Genomic DNA, 23,308 nt, shown 5'->3' with positions numbered 1-23,308 from the left:
AAAGAGCCAGTGCAGTTGGTCTCTGCCTGATGGGAATTTCACCTGGAGGTTGGTCAGCCAGTGGCAGCTCTGATGCTCTCCTGGATCTGCATGCAGAGGCACTTGGGCTTGTGTTGAGAACTGCAGTTTTAGTAGCACCCACTGTTTTACTGCAGATGTGTCAGTGCTGTGTTTTCCCAAACACTGCTGCCCTGGAGTGGCCAGCTGGACTGGTGCGGAGGAATTACAGTGTAGTGTCAGACATGATGTGTGTCTGCTTTCTTAGGGGGGGTTTGTTTCTAGTTCACAGTCATGAAGGATGTGTCTTGGGAAAAGACATAACCAATGCAAAAGTTAGCAGCAAAGAGGAAGATTGAAACAGATTTTATTTTTTTTTAAGAAATACCATAAATTTTTAAGTCAATTAATTTTAAGATTTTGAGCTCTCTGAGGTTAGTACCTGTAATTACTGAATTTTCTGAATAAACTTCAGTATCATGTTTTAAGACACTCTAAAGTGGAGACATCTTTCTGTTTTTTTCCTTGCAGCAAAGAGAACCTTCCTCACGACTGAGGTCCTGCAGTGTGACAGACGCAGTCGCTGAGCAGTCCCAGTTATCCCTGGTAAGCCAGAGCTCCTTCCTTTCCGGGTGGATTCTCTCATTCTGAATAACACCTTGCCTTGGGCCAGCTCTAGTCAGGCACCAAGGTGGGCATCTGATTGTCCCAAACCAAATTCATGTGAGCTTAAAAAGTAGGATATTCCTGAGACAGGAAAATGTTTGGAGACTGAGCAAGTCACCCTCTCCTCAGTTATTTACCATGGAAATTTAGGTTACTGCACTCCTATGTGCACTCAGTGGAGAAACTCCTCCAAGAGAGGAGAGAGCAGGAGAGCCAGCTCTACCTGGAACTGGAGCAGCCACAGGACTCTGATAGCAGACATATTTCTGTGGCCCATAAGTTGATTTTGCTTGCAATATATAAATCTGTCTAAAATCCCAAAGGATTAGTGTTTTGCCTGGTTGTAGTGAAAAGGAGGCAACTTCTGCAAGTTTATTTAAGGAGATTGTTCAAACAGGAAAAGATACAGAGTTGTTTTGTAAACAAAGCTTCTCTCTCCTATCAGAACCATGCACACTGTGCTCCAGCTGACAGAATGTGGTGCCTCTCCTACAGCCCATGTGCAAGGGTTGCAGAGGTGGCAGGTTTGTTCTCTCTGCCACCTCGCAGCAGTAGGTACAGAGACCACTTAAAATAGGAGTGTGCAAGGTGTGCTTTTGTATAAAACTGGTCAGATTTCAAAAGATGATACTTTTCTTCCAAGAGTTTTTTATTCAGTTTTAAAAGTTATAAATATGTCCCATGTGAATGTGCAAATAGAAAACCTGTGCATACCAAGAAGTTTGGTGTGTCTGTGTCGCTTGTTCTCTCTGCTGCTCTTGGGTGAACATTTCCAGAAACCAGAGCGGTTTTCTCTTGGCTGTAGCAGTTATTTAGCGTAGCTGAAGCATGTCCCTGGCTCTGGGTACAGTCCCAGTGCAGCTCTGTGCCTGGCTGCAGGGGGAGCAGGGGCTGCTGTGCTGCTTTCTTGCTGTGTTTAGCATGCTGGAGCCAGGGGCTGGGCGTGGGCTGGGGAGAGACAGGGGCTTCTTGAGGGACGCTCTGTTCAAATCAGCAGCACTGAGCATTGCCTTAAACATCACCTTACCTGAGCTTAACCACGTCTCATCCTCCCTGAGCTAATGATCATTTCTCTTCTGGCAACTGAGTACACATTCTTCCTAAATCCAGCGCTCCTCTGGGATTCTGGCTTGGTAACCAGTGACTAATGACTTTCAGATTTGCTATTACCCATCTAACTGCTCTCTCTTGGCAAATGTGTCTGATGCCTTGCTCCTAAAGATGTGACAGTAACATGTGACCTTCTTCAGTAAATCTGTGTAACATTAATTATCATTTAGCAGCAGAATGGTCCCTCTAGGAGAGCTCGTTCTTCAACTGTCACAGGGGGAGAGGAGCCAACGGTAATAAAACTCTTTATCAAGCACTATCTCTAAATAAAATGGGGGAACATTTAGGTCTTGTACAATGAGGAACTTTTTTTAAAAAAAGCAGCCATGTGTTGAATGAAGTACAGCTATTGAATGAAAACTTACATATTTTTGTCCCAAATTTTCTCAACATTTCTCAAAACACTGCAATTGTACTCAAATACTGGCATGGTTTAGGGATATGGATGTGACATTGAATTATGACAAAGCTGTGGACTAAGTAAATGCCATGGGCTCTGAGAGCTACAACAGCTAATTCTTTTAGGTACTGGAAGCTGCAGTGACTAGAGACATCAAATCATTGTACATGTAGCTGTATTTGCATCTTGTGTCTTCTTGTCTTCCCATATCTCTCCACCAGATGAATTAATTTTAATTCTTAAAGTTGGTTCTTATTTGAGAGCCTTGGGGGTACAGTGATATGGCATACAGCTCTTAATGGTCTTACTGAATGCCAGTTTAATTTTCCAGCAGTTCCTCAGCAGTCCAAGACTGTAGTTTGATCATCCCATAAAATTCTTGATATGCTTTGCTGAAAGTGTAATACAAGGAAAGTGGGTTTAATCTATATTGAACTTTGATCTAATTATATATGTTGAACCTTTAACCTAATTAACTGCCAGTCTGAAGTGAGTTATTTGACAGAAATCATTTACAGTAACTATCATAAATGGCTTTTATAAATTTATGCCCTCCTAGAGAATTTGTTTCAGAGAAAGGAATTTAATTTTTACTTGCTATAAATTGCTATTTGCATCTGGGAAATAAATAAATCTTACTTCGGGTGTTGATGCATCATTCTGTTATATTGTCTATAGTCACTGGTTTTTAATTTTAGAACCAGAGGAGCACACTTGCAAATAGCAAAGTCTAAATAAAATGCCTGACTAATTAGTAGTTAGTGCTAGGTGAACTTGCACGGTAGTGGTACTCCCTTGGTAGAGCATCTTGTCTTGATTAGACTTTTTAGAGCAAAATATTAATATTTTGGCTCATCGTTACTGTAGCCATACCAAGATGTTTTATGTCACCATGCTGCAGTGTCTAATTCCCCCCTGTCTTTGTTCAGCATTTACACCCAGAGTCCTAGATCTGTGGAGGAGTTGGGACTTACACGGGAGTCATGGTCTAAATCCTTTATCCTCAAAGGCTGCTTTCTCTTGGGTCCTTGGGCACCTGATTCTTGCAGACAAGCAACCTGTCAGCAGTAAAAGTCTCTGGTCACCTTGGTTTTGCCTTCAGGATCCCTTCAAACCCCCTCCTTGGAGCAGGAGCCAGGCTCAGGCTCAGAGGCAGTGTCCTTCTCCCCGTCCCTGAGTTGTAACTGAGTGACAGCCACTGGGGCAAGGTGTTCTCCTCATGGCCTGCCAGCTCTGGGGACCAACATGGGGAAAATAGTTCTTGGCTCTTCAGGAGAGAAGGAAATGAGTCTGGGAGTCTGCACTTGGGTTCTCATCTGTTCCCCTCTGTTTTCTGTTCCCTGTTGGAGTATGTCAGCTTCCTGACCCATCCAGTATCTTTTCTCCTCTCCTTTCTTCATTATCCCCACAGTTGTCCAGTTCCTTGTGTCAACTGTGCTCTGCTCTTAAACAGCACCTGCACTGCCCATGGCAGCTGCTCTGGGAAAGGTCTGGCAGAGATGAAGCAAGAACAAGAATTAAGTTCATTATCTTGCTGAAGCAAGGAATGTAGTGAGGAGGAAGAGAATGTGTCCTGGATTTCAGCAGGAGCCTTCAGAGGCCTTTCTGTTTCATGGCAAAAGCCCAGAGCTTGTAGTGTATCAGCCTCTGAATTAGGCAGGTCCTTCATCCCACTTGGTTCCAGTTCCTAGCTCATGTCTATGAACTCGTGCTTGGGTATTTTGGGGACAAGAAGAACACGAGAGAGCATCAGCCACACGCAGAGACAGTTCCTGTGGGCAGCAGGACGTGACTCTTCCCTTACCTGTGTGCTTCTATTAGAACAGGGAGCTTGTGGAGACTTTACTGAAAGTTTTTGTCATGCTGAAGTTGAGGCTTCAGTTTGGGTTTATTTGGTGTCTTTGGGACACAGAAGCCCTGAGTGCAGCATTTGTGACAGAGCAAAATGATTAACTTTCTATAACCCCACAGTAGTTTCTGGCAACTGAATCAAGACACTCTGGGGTAATGAAGAGAGCAGGACGTGGGAGATCTTTACTCCATGGTTATTTAACTCTTAATAACCTTGGCTGCATGGTTATTTAACTCTTACTTATCCATCCTGATAAAAGGAAGAAACCTCAGCCTTTTAAGGAAAACTCACTAAAACATAGAGTTCCTTTTTGTCATTATGTGTAACAAAATAGAATGTTTGAGGGCATATAAACTTGTCTGTTTGCTGAATATGTGTCAAACGGACCCAAAAGATCTCTTGGGAGAAAAAAATTGATTCAAAGGCACATGATAAAGAGCCTGAATTAAATTAAATCAGAAACTGGATTTTTCCATATGGTTGTTGTGATTAATAAGAGTGTAAGTTAACAAGTTGCTTTTTTTTTACAAAGCAGAGTTTAAAATGTAAAGTTTTTTTATCGATCATAAAATAAGAATTCAATGATTTCTTGCCTGAGCAGCCTTCTGTGGCTTACGTGCACACCACGCCGGGCTTGCCTTCGGGCTGGGAGGAGCGCAAGGACGCCAAGGGCCGGACCTACTACGTCAACCACAACAACCGGACCACAACGTGGACACGGCCCATCATGCAGGTACCCTGCTGCTTCCTGGGAGCCAGCACTTGGCTTGCCTGAGGGGCACTCAGCTGGGGCAGCTTCCAGAAGTCTGAAATTGAAAGGAAATATCCTAAGCATCGTCATGACAATCCAGATGAATCATAAAAAGCTGCAAAAATTTGGGATGGGTTTGGTTACTTTTAATTATGTCAAGGCACAGGGTTAAGGTGACTGCTGCAAGAGAAGGAATTTCCAGAGATGCAGAAGAGCTCTTAAAAGGAGGCAGATGTGTTCTTTGGATTAAATGTGAAAGCTGTCTCGAGCTATTAATAGAACCATAGGCTCTTGGCCCTTCCAGTGGAATTACATTAAATACCCTTTATGGCCTTTAAGGAAATCTGGTTCAGAACAGTAGTGATGGTAACAATGCCATCAGTTTTATCACATCCTACACGTGGGCAGTGTTTGTGACATCTGTGACCTGTTTGCTCTGCACAGCTCGCTGAGGACGGGATGGTGGGGCCGGGCACGAGCAGCAGCAACCACCTGAGCGAGCCGCAGATCCGGCGGCCCCGCAGCCTGAGCTCGCCCACCGTCACCCTGTCAGCGCCGCTCGAGGTGAGCCCCCGCACCCACACTCCTCCCTGCATTGCTTCTAGTGTCTTCCCAAGGAATTCCAAATGCTGGGGACTGATGTTCACCGTGACGTGGCTAAGGAATAGCTGAACTATAGGCTCCCTACGCAATCAAAGCCTGTGCGTGTTTGACTTGTGGCGGTGTGGTTCAAACTCTTGTCTCAGCTACTCATGGCTGTGCTGAAGAGAGCTAGTTCTTCAGATTTCCTCTTCATGCTTTAGAGTTTGAAGAGCTGTGGCTCACACAGCCTTGCACTTACAGGCTTTATTGTAAATGAGATGTATTGCCCCTGAAGCACAAAACACTGCTTTTGTCTTTTCCTTGGTAAAATGAAATGTGGACACATCCAGGGCAGGTGCAGAGGAAGGTACAGTCAGGTGTAAATACTGGAGACATTGTTATTGCAGAGGAAGGCACGGAACACTGTGTCCTTTACAGCAAAAGACTGGGCATGTTAGAAGGCACAGATAGAGCTAATTAAGTTCCAGTAAATCAGTCCCAGCGTTTAACTGTGGTATTAATTCCATGTGGAATGAAAAGCTATTTGCTGTGAAGCCAGGTTGGGTTGGATTTGCAGCCCCGAGTGCCGTGTGTGCAGTGGTTCTGTTTCCTCTCCGCAGGGCATGAAGGACTCTCCGGTGCGCAGGGCAGTGAAGGACACCCTGTCCAACCCCCAGTCCCCACAGCCGTCCCCCTACAACTCCCCCAAGCCCCAGCACAAGGGGGCCCAGAGCTTCCTGCCCCCGGGCTGGGAGATGCGCATCGCCCCGAACGGCCGCCCCTTCTTCATCGACCACAACACCAAGACCACCACCTGGGTAAGGGCGCTCCAACCGAGGCCCCGGGGCCATGGTCCCATCTCTGCCTTCCTGCTGCATGCCCCTATTCCAGCATGGCACTTGTCTTTGTGGTTTTAAGAGCCAAAAATGTGCATGTGGATGTAAAAGCCCTTGTAGAGTGCAGGCATCCTAAGAACAGGCCTGTGGGTTTTGAAGCATATCCCTGAATACAGCACACATTTAATGGAGTCAGGTCTTACATCACCCTTGCTTATTCAGCACTGGAAAATTCAGTGCCCTGTAGAATCCTAATAAGGCATGTGTTGTTTTATTCTCTGAAAAGAAAAGAATAACTGTAACAGAGGAGGATTTCCAGATAAGTCTGTGCTTGACTTTGTAGATCTGCCTTATCTGTTGGATTTACAGTTGCATACCTGTGTTCCAGGAGGATCCGCGGCTGAAGTTTCCAGTGCATTTGAGATCCAAAGCGTCTCTGAACCCCAACGATTTGGGCCCTCTTCCTGTAAGTGATGCTGTGCCTGTGTTCTAACCTACACCTCCTGTCCCAGGGCTCTGCTCCGTTCTGGGCACAGGCTGCTGCAGCTCTTCTTGGAAGCTCTGAAGCCCTGCTGTGCCCTGGGGCTCACTCAGGCCCTCCAGAGCCAGCCCAGGAGGCTCTAACTCATGGTCTTTTTCTGTGCTACTGGGGTGTTGAGCTTTGCACACTCTTACCTGGGCTGTGTCTGACTGTGCTTTTAGATAATCACAATCACTGCTTAGGAAAAACAGAGCAGATTGTGCCAAGCAAGCTCTATCAGTGCACCAGCATATTCTAGCATTTAGAAATCAGAATAAATTTTGATTTTTCAATGAAACCTCCGTATTTTGCAGAGCAAATCATCAATTTAATGTCAGAAGTTTTGTCATACTTGTAATCAAAGTATAATGGGGATTTACAGACATGTCAAATGCAGAGCTTTGCTTTGTTTTTAAAGTACTCCCAGCCCTTAAAGGTAGAGAGTAATGTGTGAAAGCTGACACATTCCTGGTCACAGCAGCAGGAAGGCTTTTTGGCTTTAGGAAACAGCTGTGCTGTTGCAGTTGTCCAGGTACATGGGGTGTGTGTTACCCTTGGAGGCACCGAAGGCCCAATTACAATTTGTTCTGTTAACTGCAAGGGGTGAAACATGCAGTGAAACCAGGGTAGCCTGACCTGTCACTAGCAACAGATTATTAGTAACAGATTTCACCTCAGTTAAACCTCCTGGTTGGGAGCGAGGTTGGGATGGCTACAGAATTTCACACGAGTTTCTCCAACAAGACTGAAGTGAAGTAATTTCTCCTCTGTATTTTCTGGCAGCCCAGGCTGGCCAGCATTGCCTGTCCCTACAGCCTGCCATCCACTCTCCTTTCTGCACTGCAGGCACTTGGGACATGAGAAAAGGGAAGGGATGAAAAGGGAAGCACTGAGGACTAGGTTAGGACATTCTTGTCCCACTGTACAGGGAGCCTGGGTTACACATTTACAGTAAATAACCCACATGGCTTTCAGAAGTAGGAGCAGAAACTTTCCAACTAAGCCACGATGGACCATCTGTTCTCTGTGATTGTTTGCTCACAGAGGAAATGGTGGGAATCCTGAGGCAAGAGGTTTCCACTATAAAAAACATTCCCTGCACAGGATGCAGTCACCTATATAGGTCTGAGTCTGCCTGGATTTGTGGCCTTGCCATTATGCATCTGGTCTCTTGGAGTTTCCTACCTCATAAGCATCTTTGAGACAAGTCCAGTAGGTGTGAGCAATGCACTGCTTCAGGCTGTGTGACACTGATACTATTTCACTTACTCTCTCTTTTCTTTGTTTTTATTTCCCATTTCCAGCCTGGCTGGGAGGAAAGAATACACCTGGACGGAAGAACATTTTATATAGACCATAGTAAGTAAGCACTCAGGTACTAGAGCAAACAGACAAAGGGAGGTACTAAGTATTGAAGTGAAAGCTTTGTGATTTTACTCTTCATTTAGGAAGCCAGGTGTTGATATGTGGAGACATTGATACCAGAGACTTAGTGCCCTCCTACGGTACTGTACATTCACTGGAAGCTTGCTTTAATTGGCTCATCAAGCTTTGTCCCTCTCTGACTTGTGAAGCATTAACATTTCCTCTCTGTGGTTTATTTTGTTCTTGTTGATATTTTGGATTTGTTGTTGTTGTTGTTGATGATCCCATGGCTTATTTGCACTTAATAAATTAAAATATAAACTAGGAATAGAAAATAAGATGAGAAAAGATCCTGTAGCCACAGCTCCACATATAGGCAGTGGAGCAATTAGCTCTGAGAAGTACTTTCCTCTGCTTCCAGGTCTGTGGCAGTGCTGATTCTGATCTTATTTCCTATTTAGAGCATGTGAAACTGCACCAGCCCATTAATATTCTCCAGTTCTGTTAGTGGAGTTTTAGTGTAAGTGATGTTTCATTGTAGATTTGTCTTCCTAGAGCATCTCAGAACTGCTGTGTGAGTTTTGTTGGTGTTTGGAAACAAAGCAGCCCACAAAAGGCTGGGCTGGGTCTTCTTATAATAAGACATTTCTTCACAGCCATAGCTAACTCTCATAACCATCAGAGGAGTGCACAGAGAGTTAAAACCTGAACTTACCATGTTTGACAGAATTCGGTTTGTCCCCCAGTATTGCTGACTCCCACACTCATCCTCAGAGATGACAATATTAAGTCATTATTAAAAGACTGATTTTAAAGTAATACCAATTTTGAAATGGTATAAATACTTTTAACTAAACATTACAAATAACATACTTGTTAAGCACCCGATGAAGCTCTTCCAAACTTCAGTACAGAGTTATTATCCTTTATCCCTTCTGTAATTGTTTTTCCCAACAGAGAACTGGAAATATAACTATGGCCAGTGATTCTAAACTGCTGCCACTAAGGAGTCACAGGATAAAGCTGTCCCATTTAAAACACCTGTGTAGCTGCTGAGCCTCCCAATCTCTCTTAAAACTCTTTAATTTTTCAGTCTCCTAAAGCTATTTGAGCATGTGTTAGTCTCTGAAACGGAATGTTAAAGTCATACATTAATTAGAATTCCTCAAAGAATTTGTTAGGAAGCAAAATTTATGTGCATCTGAATTCTCCCGCTAGTCTCTTTTGATCTGAGTGGATTTAGCTTCTTATATAGCATTTTTCACAAAAGTTCAGGGAAGCTTTTGGTAATGCTGCCTGTTTCCAGCAGATGTCCCTTTGGTCCCAGCCTAGTGCCTGGGCACTGCTGCGGTGGCTGGGCTGGGGGGCCTGGAGGGAGGGCCAGGGGCTGTGCCACTGCCAGGACACAAACCCAGCAGGACAAGTGTGACAGAGTCAGCTGCTGGTCATGTCCTGCTTCCCTGCTACGTTTTGTACCTCTGCTGCATAGTTCTCCAGCACTGTTTGTCCTATTTTTGAGATGTTTTTCTCATCCCTGGAAGAAAGTGCCAAAGTCCCTGCAGCCAGCACAGCCCCTGTGCTGTGCACAGGGCCCAGGAGCACTGAGTACTGATGCAGCACCCCCGTGTTTCTGGTACCAGAGGCTGGGTGTGACAGTGAACCCTCTCCCTGGCTCTCTGGGCCCTTACCTTCCATGGACACACTGGTGTTCCCTGTTCCCTGCACATTGCTGCCATTCCTGGGAGCCTCCCAGGAATGTGCTGTCTGCCTGTTGGAAGGGATCAGAAGGGAAAACAACCATTCTGCAACCATTTTCTGAACCAGTAACTCACAGACAGGGGGGTGAATACACTGAATGGGCTCCCCTCAGAGTCTGTCCACATCCACCTGCACGTGGTGATATTCACAATATGCATCAGTGATTTACACAAGGAATTAGGAGGAAGCACTCCTTAGTTCAGCAGGAAGCAGCAGGGCAGGAGAGGGGAGAGGGGCTCGCTGGAATGGGATGGGAAGTCACAGTGAGTCTGGCAAATGGCCATGCAGTGTGCAGGAAGAGGCTGTGGAAGGAGAATTGCAGTGTTACTCAGAATGGGAGTAATTAGCAGAATTTGAGTTGAAAAGGGCATGAAAAATACCATCACCTGATCATGAGCTATCTCACCCTGTGATGTATTGACAGGAGTGCCTAAATCCAACCCGGAGTAACCATTCTGATGCCATCAGCACTGGGAATGTCTGGCTGTGAGAGTTCTGTATTTGGCAGGGGGTCCCAAACTTCAGGGAAATAGTGGCCCCATTGGAAAGGCAGGGAGAAGAGGGAATCATCAAAGGCCTGATCCTGGTTTATGACAAAGAATTGTATTGGTGGGAAGACTCAAATTTTTGAAATTTTTGAAAATGTTCTTCAAAAAGAATGAGTTTGTTATTCATGTCCACTTGGGATAGGACAGAGAATCCTGAGCTACAGTTCCAGGTGAAGTGGTTCATGCCAGACCCTTGTAGCCCTGGAACACCATTTTAAATATGGAGTCCCTGTAGGACTCAAATGAAAGCTAGACTGAGATTCGTTGGTGTCATCGCATGCCCTGAAGTACAGAGAGCAAAGAGCTGACACACTGTCAGTCATTTCCACTTGAGTTACCTCTGATTCCACAAAAAACTGGCACTGTGGTTTGTGGCTGCTGGTGTCAAGAAGGTGACCAGAGAACTTTGTAGAAGGGAATTGCAGTGTAGGAGTTGAAAAGGGAAAGGGTGAGGCTGGGTGTCCACCTTGGCAGCAGCTCTGCTCCATGAATCTCTGGGGTCTCTGGAGCTCAGGCTGGCAGCCCTCCAGCATTCCCATAAGTGATAAATAGCTTTCATGTGTGAAGGGAAATTAAACAGCATTTTACTATTAAATTAACTAATAGATCAAATGTCTTGAAATGTGCTTGCAATCATTTAGAATTTTCCCCAGTTAACATTTGCTGAATGACACTTTTCAAATCCCAGTCCCTCTTTAACCAGCTTGGGATGCAAACTTACAGGGCTTTTCCAGTTCTAGAGACGTGGAAAATGCAATCTTGATTCCTGATACCCAGTTCCTAACCCAGAGCAGTGTCTGTAACAAACAGAGGGATGGCAGGCCAAGGGTGACCAGCACCTTGCCACTGCAGGTGGCACCTGGGACGGGGTTTGGAGCATTGTCTTATTGTTGCAACACCATTGTTTTGTTGTGATTCTGTCGTGTTCAGAATCTTGGGAGGAGCAGCTGTCTGGAGGCAGGGAAGGGGAGTCCCACCATGGTCCTGTAGAACCTTTCCTGTCACCCTCCTGCTGCTCTTCAAAGCTGTAGATGGAAAGAACTGGGCTGTGTTGTGCCACTGCCAGCATCTCCATTGGTCATAACTGGGTGATTTTCTTGTGCCAAAACAGGACATTTCTGCCTCCCTTTATCTTCTCATTAAATCAGTATAGGAAAAATGTTATTCCCTCCAAATCTAGAAGTATGATACTTAGCTGTCTATGCAAAATTTCCAAAGTAACTTAGGGTGTCATTGCCAAAAGCTCTGGGTTCCTTTACCTGTCAGGCTGTGCATCTCCAATCCCAGCCTGTGTTCAAACGAACATGTTCACTCACTCCTGCAGATGTTGCCATCAAAGCAGTGCAAGTTCCCTGGGTTCTGGGGTAGTTCTGTGTTTTTTAGTGAATGTTTTCAACTAAACAGTGTGTTGGAGCTGGGGAGGGTGGGGAGACACAAGCCTTTGCTAACCCTGACAGACCTGAGCAGCGCTAGGCAGAAAAAACCAACAGAAATTCACAGTGTGGTACCAGAGAAGCCATGGGATAATTTCTTTTGTTATTTGCAGATAATAAAATTACCCAGTGGGAAGACCCCAGACTGCAGAACCCAGCCATCACAGGCCCAGTAAGTACTGCTGTGGGATCTTCCATGAAATATCCTGACTGGGTACAGCTGGAACAGCAGCAGGCCCTGCCTGCTCCCCAGATCAGGGGTGGGCAGCCTGGGGAGCAGGAGCTCTGCCACTCCACATCCTAAGTTAGAAAAGGCTGGGAATGTCACACCAAGCTCTGGGCAGTCTCCCAGATTGTCCAGGGTTTGGGGATGGTCATGGAGAAGTGCTCCTATTGACCCATGACCTGGGTCATTACTGACAGTAGGATTTTACTGAGCTGACACACCGTTCTGTTGATTTTGGGATCTCTGGGCAATGAAAAGCTCTTTACACTTGGCAGGAGAGAGGTGGGCCTATGTAGATTCAAAGTGTGGAAAAAAGACACAAAATGGGTCTGTCAGTTTAAAAGACATAAAGCTGCATGCAAATAAACAGAGGTTTCAGACTATCAGCCTTAGAAAAAAATAAACACAGCATTTTACTTCAGTATCAAATTTTAAAAATATCAAAGAGTGATTCTTTGACTTTTTCTGCTGGGTTATGCCAGTCTATGCCATTTTATGGTATTCTGAGTGATCAGACTTCAATCCCAAGATATTTCCTGGTACCAAGAGTACCTTTTTATTCTGCATAAGTCCTTGGGACCTTTAAGAGTTTCAGCAGATGAGCCTGCTGCAGGATTAAACTCCACTTGCTTAGTAATAATATCAATAATAGTCACTTTTTGACCATAGTTGCTATTGGAGGGATTTACTCATTTATCAGGCATTTAAAACTGGAGATCCTCACACACAGCACTGTGCAAATTGCTAATAGGCCTCTCCCAGAAACGCTGAGCATAAATGAGAGAGACTATTTGAGAAAGTTTGTTTGAAGGAAATGAAATTATCACAGTCTCCTTGAGCAACTGACAGTGGTTTGTTTGTTGGTTTTAAGAGAAAGCAGGAGCTAATCAATTTCACAGAGGCACTAAGGATTCATCTGAATGCTTTCAATATATTTCTGGTGCCATGACAAACAGAATTACTTAAATTGCATTTCACATAGTGTTTAAATAAAGGAAACACGTAGAAAGATTATTTAATGGCTGTAGTAAAGTCATATTAACACCAGTAAAATGAACAGAGTAAAATGATGTCATTTAGTGGGATTTTTAAATCTCTCCTGGCTGCTGTGCCTCATGGGTGGGTTCAGGGGAGCCCATAGCACAGTGTGTGGGTTGTACATCCCTTTTGAATGCTGTGGGGTACCGAAGTGCTGAGTAGCAGGAATGACACGTCCTCCCACCGCTCCCAACAGGCGGTGCCGTACTCCAGGGAGTTCAAGCAGAAGTACGACTATTTCCGCAAGAAGCTCAAGAAACCTGTGAGTAGAACCAGCTCGGGGGCTGCAGGACACGCCTGCCAGGTTACTCCATTGTGCTGCTCATCAGGGGCTCAAGTAGGAGCCAAAAACGTGAAGCAAAGTTTGAATTTGATGGGTTTCTCAACAAAAAGCTTTTCTAAGTCTTAGAGACTCACATTTTTCTAGATAAATGCAAATGCCCTTAAAATAGAGCACAGTCAATGTTTGTCCTTTTTTGTTTTGTTTGTTTGATACTTTTCTTGTCATTTTCATCAAATATTTACTATAGAAGTTTGCAGCACTGTTCTGGAACTGGCCCAGTTTCCCTCATGCTCTCAGCCTGTGGACTGGGAGAGCACTGGGAAATAAAACCATGGGGTACTGGAACACCAGGTTTCTGAGCTGTCACTGGGCTGTTGTCAACCAGTAATTTGCCCAAAGACTTATTTCTTGAGACTAACAAGGGTAATCTAATCTTCTTTCATCAGGCTGACATACCCAACAGATTTGAGATGAAATTGCACAGAAATAACATTTTTGAGGAGTCCTACAGAAGAATCATGTCTGTGAAGAGACCTGATGTACTAAAAGCCAGGCTCTGGATTGAATTTGAGTCAGAAAAAGGACTTGACTATGGAGGTGTGGCCAGAGAATGGTTTTTTCTCTTGTCCAAGGAGATGTTTAACCCTTACTATGGTCTCTTTGAATACTCAGCAACGTAAGTGTCCATTAAATATTTGTACTCTCAAGGGATATACATTACATTTTGCATAAGAGGCAAAGTTGCTGTGGGCAGAAGTAGCTCCTCCTTCCCGGGGTCTCCTGGGCAGCCCCACTACCCTGTTCCTACTGCCCTTCAGAGAGCCTCTGGAGTTCTCCTTGAGAGTCCAGAAAACATTTCCATTGCTCAGACAATATCCAGGGCAGCAAAACTGCAGTTTTTGAGGCCAGTAATGGTGAAGGGACCAATGTCACAGAAAAGCCCCTTTCCTCTGCTGCCCAGAGCTCCAGCACTGCTGTAGAGCAAGCTCAGAATGCAGCTGCTCGTTCACACAGCAGTGGCCTCCCAGAACTGTAAAATGGGGGCTGCCTAGCTTTAAAATCTCGGAGCAATGCATTAGTGCAAGGGGAGAGGGCGTCTCTTGCTCACAGTGGGTTTGGTTTGCTGCTGGGTCAGCCCTTCAGCCCTCAGTGGCTCCATGGTGGGACGGACTGGAAAGGACTTGGACACAGCCCCATGGCGCTGTTGAAGGGACATGCCCCTAAGCACAAGTTATTTATTAACATATCTGAGTATGTGCTTATTTAAAGACTTGGTTCTTTAGCTATTTTTTTTTTCTTTCCCCAAAAAAGGGACAACTATACACTTCAGATTAATCCTAATTCAGGTCTCTGTAACGAAGACCATTTGTCGTACTTCACGTTCATTGGCCGGGTGGCCGGCCTGGCTGTGTACCACGGGAAGCTGCTGGACGGTGAGTCCTGCTCTGCTGCTGCTGCCACGGGGCTTTGGGAAGGAAATGCACCTGCTTGGGAGCCCTGGGGACAGTCTGGGACTGGCACTGTTGAGACTTAAATGGTGATTCACAAAATTACAGTGGCTTACTCAACAAGTGGGTTTCATACAAAGTTTTGCTCCATTCCCCACTCAAGTTAAAACTCTAAAACCAGCATGAGCACTGTCCCTCAAGGAAAAGCATGGAATTTGTACCAGTCATTTCCATGAAAACCTGCAGCCAAACTAGGGGGGTCAAATGCAGCATATTTTGATATGTAGAATTACTGCTCAAGGATTTAATTACAATTTCTGCTGCATTTTGAAATCTCACACCAGGCAGACTTTACTGATCAGATTTTCCTGAGTCCTGGTGCAGAAGAGGAAACAGAGGAATCCTGAGCAGGGGAAGCTCAGCAGCCTGGTTTTCAGGCAGCTCCTTGGAGAGAGGAGCAGTGATTTTAAATGGGATAGTGTGCCCTGAGCTCAATGCCCCAGCTCTCTCTGCCATTAATGCTAGGGTGGTCAGTGGAGTATGGTAGTTAGTGGATAATTGTAGAAACTGAAAAACTGGACTTTCTGTGCCTCAATAAAGCTGAGCTGCTATGATGCTGTTGCAGTTGCAGGACTGTTACAGTCAGGAGTAAGAGGAAATGCCAGGGGCGGTGCCCTCAAGCAGTCTTACCTTTATGGGATGTGCAGGTGCAGAGCAGGGCATGTAACGCTCTCCTCTCTCTCACAGGCTTCTTCATCAGACCTTTCTACAAGATGATGCTGGGCAAGCCCATAACGCTGAAGGACATGGAATCAGTGGTAAGACTCCATTTAACCCATGCCAGGGCTCACAGGCCATGGGTTTCTACCACTCTGCACTAATTGCCCATTTTCAAACTGCCTAATTGTGATCTGCCCTAGGATAGCGAATACTACAACTCTCTGAAGTGGATCCTGGAAAATGACCCTACAGAGCTGGATCTCATGTTTTGCATAGATGAGGAAAACTTTGGACAGGTATGTAAAGGTTATTTACATCTTAGAACTGGTTCTTGCCAACAAGTACCTCAGTACTGAGCAGAGCCTCGTGGTGGTGAATGCACTGATCAGCCTTCACCTGTCTGTGTTCCCAGCTGGGACTGGGGGTGCACATTCCCGCCAGGGAGCTCTGACATCTCTGGGACAAGCTGGAAATGCAGTTGAGTTAAACACTTGCAATGAGGAGGAATAAAGGTGTCCCACAGTCCAGCTGGGACATGGTGCAAGCCCAGGGACTGCTTGGCTTTCTGAGGTCAAAGGTGTTCTCAGAGGAGAGTGGCAGAATGATGCCAGGGAGGTCCTCTCTGTCCTGCCTGTCACAGGGGCAGCTGGTACGACAGACAGGGGGAAGCTGCCAGGTTTAAAAGAGTCACAGTCAATGGGTAACTTTTGCCATTACAAATGAAAATGTTGTAGACATTAAATTAAATTGATTTGCTTAGAGGCTTTTATGACCTTTTTTAGTGTCTTCCCTTTGTTTACTTCTGAGACCTAGATCCTGGCTCCAGGTACAACTGAACCTGGGGACTATAGGGCTTTTTATAAAAACTTACTTCAACAATTCAAACTATGCACTCAATGTCCTGTCAAAAACATTCTGATCCACTTTTCAGTGAATACTGCCTTTTTCCTGAAGCAACATAAGGTTATAGATTACATGGAGAACTAGGGAGAGTATTGAAGCCACAGAATAGAGAGGTTTTGTAATATACTGGTTGGCTTTGGCAGTTTCAATATGTGATTTAGCTTCTTTTATTATAAAAACTATTATAATTTTGCATATGTAAAGTACGTACTTAGTGGTTATATAAATATATCATTTTATTATTATAAATTATATTATTAGTAAATGGCCAGCCTCTCTCTGCCAGTTTTCTGTTGCACAAGTTTGTTCAAAAGTGTAAATCAATTTACTAATGATTTCCTGATGCTGCTTGTAAAATGCTGCTCAGGGAGAGTGGGTTCTGGGAGAAAATCCCAAATGTCCTCAAATAACGGGAGGTTTTTTGGTCTTCTGAAATACAGACATATCAAGTGGATCTGAAGCCCAATGGGTCCGAAATCATGGTAACAAATGAAAACAAGCGGGAATACATTGAGTAAGTATCATTATGGAACATGCCTGGGGGTAAGAAAGAGCAGTTGTACTTAAAATTGACCCTACTGCAATTCCTGTCCTTTGTACTGCACAAGAGCATCAGGGATTGCTGGGAAAAAAAAAACAGCTTACTGTTACCATTGGATATATCCAGTCAGACATAAGAACAAAGAGTAAATTAAATTCCATGCTTTGTTCTCCTGAAATTCCCCCACATGGAAACGTGCATCTCCAACATCTGGCTCAAGATCAGATGAGCCAGAAGGTGCTCTCCAGCCTGACCTTCATCCCATTGTCCTCCTCTGCCAGTCACAGACCAGAGCCAGGATTCCAGTGCCAGCATTCCTAGCAAAAATTGGCCAAATCTGAAACTAGGTTTTATTTTCAGCTTTCCCAGTTCTTTTGCCTACCAGGATGTAAAATGCTAAATTCACTTATACCTGCTGGCATTTTAAATCAGAGCCTTTTCCAAAGTGAAAGACATTAAAATTGATACATTCATGCAAATTGGGAATTCATTTCCAGTGCCTGGACCTGGACCAATTCCATGCCTGGAACTGATTTTTTGTGCCTGCACCTGTGAGGTGTTTGTGCTGTGGGTGACTGGTACTGAAAGGTGTCATCAAGGTGTCCCCTTGATGCTGCAGTTTATTTCTTTATTTATAGAAATAAAGAGATGCTGTCCTGACAGCTCTCCTCAGAGCTTGCAGACTTTGCTGGGAATTTTTAATTACTCAGTGCTCTGGAAGAATAAAATGTCTGCTCACGTAGGTACCTACAGGAGCGAAAATATTCCCACTGTGATTTGGTCATAGTCACTGGGGTTTTTGGTTTGTTTCTTCAAAATTCCATCAGACACCAGCCAATAAATTGCAACAACTGATGAAAGCTGCTTAGTTCCCTGAAGTTGCTGAATTGTTGTAAATGACAAACTGAAAGCACTTGGGGTTGCTGAAACCTCTGAACACTTGGCTGAGACCTGCTAATGAGTTTGTTTTTCTGATGGGGTTTTGTTTCTTTCTGCAGCCTGGTCATCCAGTGGCGGTTTGTCAACAGAGTGCAGAAACAAATGAATGCCTTTCTGGAGGTGAGGCTCTTTAGCTCCTTTCTTTCACAAAAGTAGGGATTTTTTTCTAACACAGATTTCTTACCCACTGGTGTCTGTGAAAAGGGAGCGGGGAGCTTGCAGGGAATGCAAATAGAATACTTACGTTTATGATTTTTTAGTTTTATCTTGTGTAAGAATATATCATCTTTCCCTTATGAGAATAAGGTCATTCTCTTTTCAAGTTTAATTATTTGAGCTTGAAGTAATTTGGTCATTGATGTTTTTAATTAGGATTTATGTGGGATGAGAGTTTTAACTTTGCTTTTTTTCTTTTTAGGGATTCACAGAACTGCTTCCTATTGATCTGATTAAAATTTTTGATGAAAATGAACTGGAGGTGAGTCAATTTGGTGCCCCAAGCTGACAGTTCTCTGACAGATACACCATGTTCTGGGCTCTTCAGTCATCCATCCCTCTCCCTAAGGGAACGCGCAGACGCAGCTGTCTTGCTCAGAGTTGGAAATTAGATGTTTCTTCCTAATTAATAAATCTACTCATGGCATGCAAAGAACTGCACTCAGAGAGGTGGTTGAGGGTGTGCCTCTGAAAGCCTGGAAGTAGCTTAGTGGGTAAGTGCCATCATGCCAGTCACATTCGAGCCAAACACGTGGAAGTTGCTGTCACATTATGGCAGTGTGCAGCCATTCTGCAGTGACTGGAATACTCTGTGAAGAAGCTCTGACTGTCCCCTGTGTGTGCATAAATGACTGGAGGTCAGAGTCCTGAGGGGCAGTGACACCTTGTCACCCCATGAGTGCAGGGAAACACACTCATTCACATCCCACCGTTGTGTTCCCTGCAGTTACTGATGTGTGGCCTTGGCGATGTGGATGTCAATGACTGGAGACAACACACCATCTACAAAAATGGTTACTGCCCAAATCATCCCGTTATCCAGTGGTTCTGGAAGGTAAGACTGGCACCACCTCTGACTGGTCCTGTAAGTGAAAGTTATTGCCCTTTTTTGCAATCATTTTTCTTCATGCAAACTGCTAAGAATGGGGGGTGTTGTGCTGGGGGCAGGGCCTGCTCCCATCTCAGGCAAGGGCAGGCGTAGCTCCTGCTGGAGCAGCCCACAGATGGCACCTGGAGCAGAGAGGATCCATTGTGGCCAGAGGGGTGGCTCATACAAAAGGTGATTCCTGCTGGCTTTGGGCTGCTCTTGGGGCCCATCCAGGCCGCTGTAGGAGGCTGAGACTGACGGTGTCCATTTGCCAACAGGCTGTTCTGCTGATGGATGCTGAGAAACGGATCCGGCTCCTGCAGTTTGTGACCGGGACGTCACGCGTGCCTATGAACGGATTTGCTGAACTTTATGGTGAGCTGCTCGTGGCAATCCAGCCAGCCTTTGACCCACACACAGCACTCAGCTGGAAATGCTGATCTCTGAGCTGAGCTCCTTGGCATTATGCAAGCTCTGAAACCAGCTCACTGGGCTTGGAAAGAAAGAACCGCATTCATGTTGCTTTAATGTACCTGTTACAGGTGAAGAATCCAGCCCACAATTGATGCCAACATTTCACGTTAAAAATAATGTTGAGGCAGTCTCTGTAGCATCCAGCAGTTTCCGTTTCATATGGTTTTCATTTTCACCCAGGTTCAAATGGTCCTCAGCTGTTTACAATAGAGCAGTGGGGAAGTCCTGATAAGCTGCCCCGGGCTCACACCTGGTAAGTCACCAAAGCACAAATTCCAGAGCTGCTTCTGCCAGAAGGGCCATGCTGCTGACCATGCTCAGCTCTGCATCAAACAGCATTTGATCCTGTGGGTCCCCAGTGCCTTCACAAACTGAGGAACTGAAGGATATAATTTTATTTCCCACATCCTAGTAAGTGGATGTAATGAACTACAGCAAGTCAGACATCACCAAACAGCCATAAAAAGCCCATAAATCATTGGAGAATTCAAAACAAATGTAAGATTACAAAATAATTTAACCCTGGTTTATAGATTTTCCAAACATTGAAAGCATCCAGTACGAATTTGTCTTGCTCTGTTACATTTCAGGAATCTGGCTTTTTAAAGAAAAATGGTGCTGAATAGACTATCAGAACAGACTAGGGGATCTTTCTGTGAAACTAATAATTCCATAGAATAATGAGCTTAAAAAAAAAAAACAAAAAACAAAAAACAACCCTGAAAACAAAAGCACAAAACCTACCAAACACAAACAACAATACTACCCTAAACACACTCCAAAATCAACCCATCCTATTTGGGTTCCAGTTCTCTGCTAGCTTTTACCTTCAGAAGATTTACTCTTGGATGTTTAATCTTTTTCCCCTCCAGAGAGCAAAGGATCTGTCCTCTAAATCCAGAATAACTTTTGCTGAGCTTCAAGAAATCAGTCCTTTGACAAATATTGTTTTCCATCATCTAAATACAGTGAAGGGCTTTCTGTTGGCTTTTTTCCTCTCTGAAATGATTCTTACCAAATTCCTACTTCCAGCTTTCCAAAGGAAGGCAGCACACAGAGAGCTCACCCTGGGCAGGTGTGAAGCATGCAGGGAACACTGTGGACCACAAGCTGCACTCTTAATCAAGACCCCTAATTATTTAATCTTTTCTAGTTCTTTAAAACTCTGTTTTCCCGTGGATTATTTGAGTGACGCTTTCCTTGTCCCTTCCAGCTTTAACCGCCTAGACTTACCTCTGTATGAATCTTTCGAGGACCTGCGGGAGAAGCTCCTCATGGCCGTGGAGAATGCCCAAGGGTTTGAAGGGGTGGATTAACTTGGCAGCAGCCATTCCCTCTCCAAGCACGTTCTGCTGGCTTTGGCACCTGCCCGAGGGACTCAAGGGCTTGTGGCACAGCAGTTGCCCGGCGCTGGCTCTGGAGCAAAGCCCGGCAGTGCGGGGGCCCAGCCCCGAGGCTGGGGCTGGCACCTGGGGTGGCCTCGCTGATGTTCCCGCACCAGTTGCGAACTGATCACATTTCAGCAGGACTTACTCTATTTATGTTGTGCCTCTGTAGGCAAAGCCCTTAATAAATATTTTACACAATTTCTAATGGCAATGAACGGGATTAATCATTTTACAGGTATAGTATTACAACTCATGTTTACTTCTTAATTGATTTAAGCATTTTCAGATTTTATTTCATTACAATTAAATATCATATACTTGGAAAAATGAGCATTTTTCTTAATTTCATAGCAGACTTTTTTTTTCAAAGCACATTGAGCCTTGTGTTCCTAAACCAGGAGAGTAGGAAAAAGCTCTGTTGGAAGCTTTCCCTCCACAGGCTGTCTCTCAAAAGCAACTCTTCATTAAGCACATCACTGTTGTTCTGTATCCAGAAGTATAGGCTGGATGTTGCATTTTTGTATAAGTACTAGAAAAGTGTCAAGGCACAGCAGAGCCCTGACACAGCATGTCCAGATCTCTGTTCTACTGAAACTGCCTCGTTACTGCCAAGCTGTACATGTGCTACAAAGCATCTGGGCTGGGGCTGGCATTTAGCCTTTTAGGAGAACGTGCTGAACCCTGTCATTCTCTCTGTACAGTGATTCGTTTTCCATCCTTTCCGCATTCCTGTTTGCAATGGAGGCATTCCAAATGAAATCTGGCACTCTGGAACACAGCTCTGTTCTGGCTCCTGTTTGTGTGCAGTTGCTAATGAACCTAATTAACACTGGGGTTGTTAATTTCTAACAGCACTGACTTTGAAGGCACTTGCTGTACCACCAGGAAGGCAGACCTGGTTTGAGCATAAAGTTAATGGGATTTTACTCCTTCCCACTACACATGTCCTTGTATGGTGAATTTGGCTGCTCCTGTGTAAAAGAAAACCCCACCAGCTCTAGACCGGAGCCTGCAGACGTGTTCCTCAGTAATTGTTTCTGTGATTTCTTTTTTACTTACAAAGATTTATTTAATATACGCTGCTATCTAATTCATTTTGTTACCTATGACATGTTGCATGCCTAATCTATAATGTCTGAGTTGCATCTGTTTTCTGGCAGATTAAAGGTGACAGATTTGTGCTTGCCCCAGTGCAGTGACATGGTGACAGCACTGCTGGAGCAGGGCTGGTTCCACTGACCTGCAGCTCTGCCCCAGCCTGCTCCCCAGCATCCAAGCAAGATGACACCACTTGCCAAAACAAACTTCCACCTCACCGCCAACAGTTTTTGAGCCCTAGCCTTACCTGCGTGTCCAGCCTGCATCCAGCCACACTGCGGAGCCTGGGATACAGCATCACCCAGCTGGGAAGAAGCCTCACTGCCAGTAGCATTCAGCAGTTATGGTCCCAGTCCTGAGGAAGATTAGGGCAGTACTTGAATGCAGTCCAAGATTCCTTCTCTATTAAATATGCTTCCTGACATTCCTGCCTGACCTTTTCCATCTGAGGAGCGAGTTGGAACACAAGACAGTGGCTGGCATCAGAGTAGACAGGAATGCCGGACTGACTGCTTGGCTCTGGGGATAGAAGAGATAAATCCAGGTATTCCCACTGACCTGTACATTAAGCACAGCTGACTCTAACGCGGAACCCCGGAGGGTCCCGAGAGGCAGGGCCCGGGCGACATCAGGGGCGGGCCCGACACAGGTGCGCGGGGCGGGGCCGAGGTGATTTAAACCCCGGAACTCGCTCTTCAGCCATTTGCTCACTATGAGCGCGGTGAGAGTAGGCGCTCCTTGTCCCGGCTTCCCAGGTGAGTCGTGGGGGCTTCGGCTTTCCCACCTCTCCCCCTCCTTTCTTCCCATATTCTTCCTCTTTCTCCCCCCTTCCCTCTGTCCCCAAAACCTCCCCACCTTCCTCCCCACCTAGCCCTCCTTCCTTCTCCCCGTATTCCCCTTTTTCCTCCCCATTTTCCCCTTTCCTCGGCCCCCCAAAAACCACCGCTCCTCTCCCCCCTCTACCACTACTTTCTCCTCCCCGTATTCCTCTTCCTTCTCCCCTGTCCCCCAAAACCGCCCTGCCCACCTAGCCCTCCTTCCTTCTCCCCGTATTCCTTTTCTTTCTGCCTCTTCCTCCCCCGTCTCTCTTCCCCCAAACTGGGGTAGAGCGAGCCACAGAGAAAGCAGGGGAGAGGAAGGACAGCATCAGGCCTCACCCGGCAGGTATCGGATGAGCGGCCCGAGCAGGGCCCCGCTCTCACCCCGGGCGCGGTCAAGAGCGACAGAGGGGGAACGGCTCCCTCTGCCCGCGGCGATCCAGCCCCGCTCGTTCCGCTGCGTGCCCCGGGGCTGCGGCGGCCTCGGGGGCCCGGGGCAGGCTCGGTGTCCCCGCGGCGGGAGCGGCAGG

General features: G+C 45.6%; 1 protein-coding gene across 5 annotated transcripts in view; it reads left to right on the top strand.

Moving 5' to 3' along the window:
• NEDD4L (NEDD4 like E3 ubiquitin protein ligase) overlaps positions 1-22,384 on the top strand; it is an 83,290-nt gene extending 60,906 nt beyond the window's left edge. For 2 of the 5 annotated variants that reach the window (XM_066569934.1, XM_066569932.1), the window contains 20 exons: positions 529-603; positions 4,627-4,758; positions 5,221-5,340; positions 5,979-6,176; positions 6,583-6,660; positions 8,019-8,073; positions 8,163-8,219; positions 11,932-11,990; positions 13,279-13,344; positions 13,812-14,041; positions 14,677-14,798; positions 15,561-15,631; positions 15,734-15,829; positions 16,877-16,950; positions 17,976-18,036; positions 18,335-18,394; positions 18,860-18,967; positions 19,279-19,375; positions 19,655-19,727; positions 20,688-22,047. In XM_066569934.1, coding sequence (XP_066426031.1) covers positions 529-603; positions 4,627-4,758; positions 5,221-5,340; positions 5,979-6,176; positions 6,583-6,660; positions 8,019-8,073; positions 8,163-8,219; positions 11,932-11,990; positions 13,279-13,344; positions 13,812-14,041; positions 14,677-14,798; positions 15,561-15,631; positions 15,734-15,829; positions 16,877-16,950; positions 17,976-18,036; positions 18,335-18,394; positions 18,860-18,967; positions 19,279-19,375; positions 19,655-19,727; positions 20,688-20,790 — 1,935 coding nt within the window. In that variant the 3' untranslated portion in view covers positions 20,791-22,047. Of the gene's footprint in view, positions 1-528; positions 604-4,626; positions 4,759-5,220; positions 5,341-5,978; positions 6,177-6,582; positions 6,661-8,018; positions 8,074-8,162; positions 8,220-11,931; positions 11,991-13,278; positions 13,345-13,811; positions 14,042-14,676; positions 14,799-15,560; positions 15,632-15,733; positions 15,830-16,876; positions 16,951-17,975; positions 18,037-18,334; positions 18,395-18,859; positions 18,968-19,278; positions 19,376-19,654; positions 19,728-20,687 lie in introns of all 5 variants that reach the window. The other 3 variants (XM_066569935.1, XM_066569933.1, XR_010785379.1) reach the window with 2 other exon arrangements.
• Positions 22,385-23,308: the final 924 nt, after the last annotated feature.

This window comes from Molothrus aeneus, assembly GCF_037042795.1.
Source record: "Molothrus aeneus isolate 106 chromosome Z unlocalized genomic scaffold, BPBGC_Maene_1.0 scaffold_55, whole genome shotgun sequence".
NCBI lineage: Eukaryota > Metazoa > Chordata > Aves > Passeriformes > Icteridae > Molothrus > Molothrus aeneus.
Note: the sequence above shows the minus strand (reverse complement) of the source record. Positions and strands in the feature narration are given on the sequence as shown.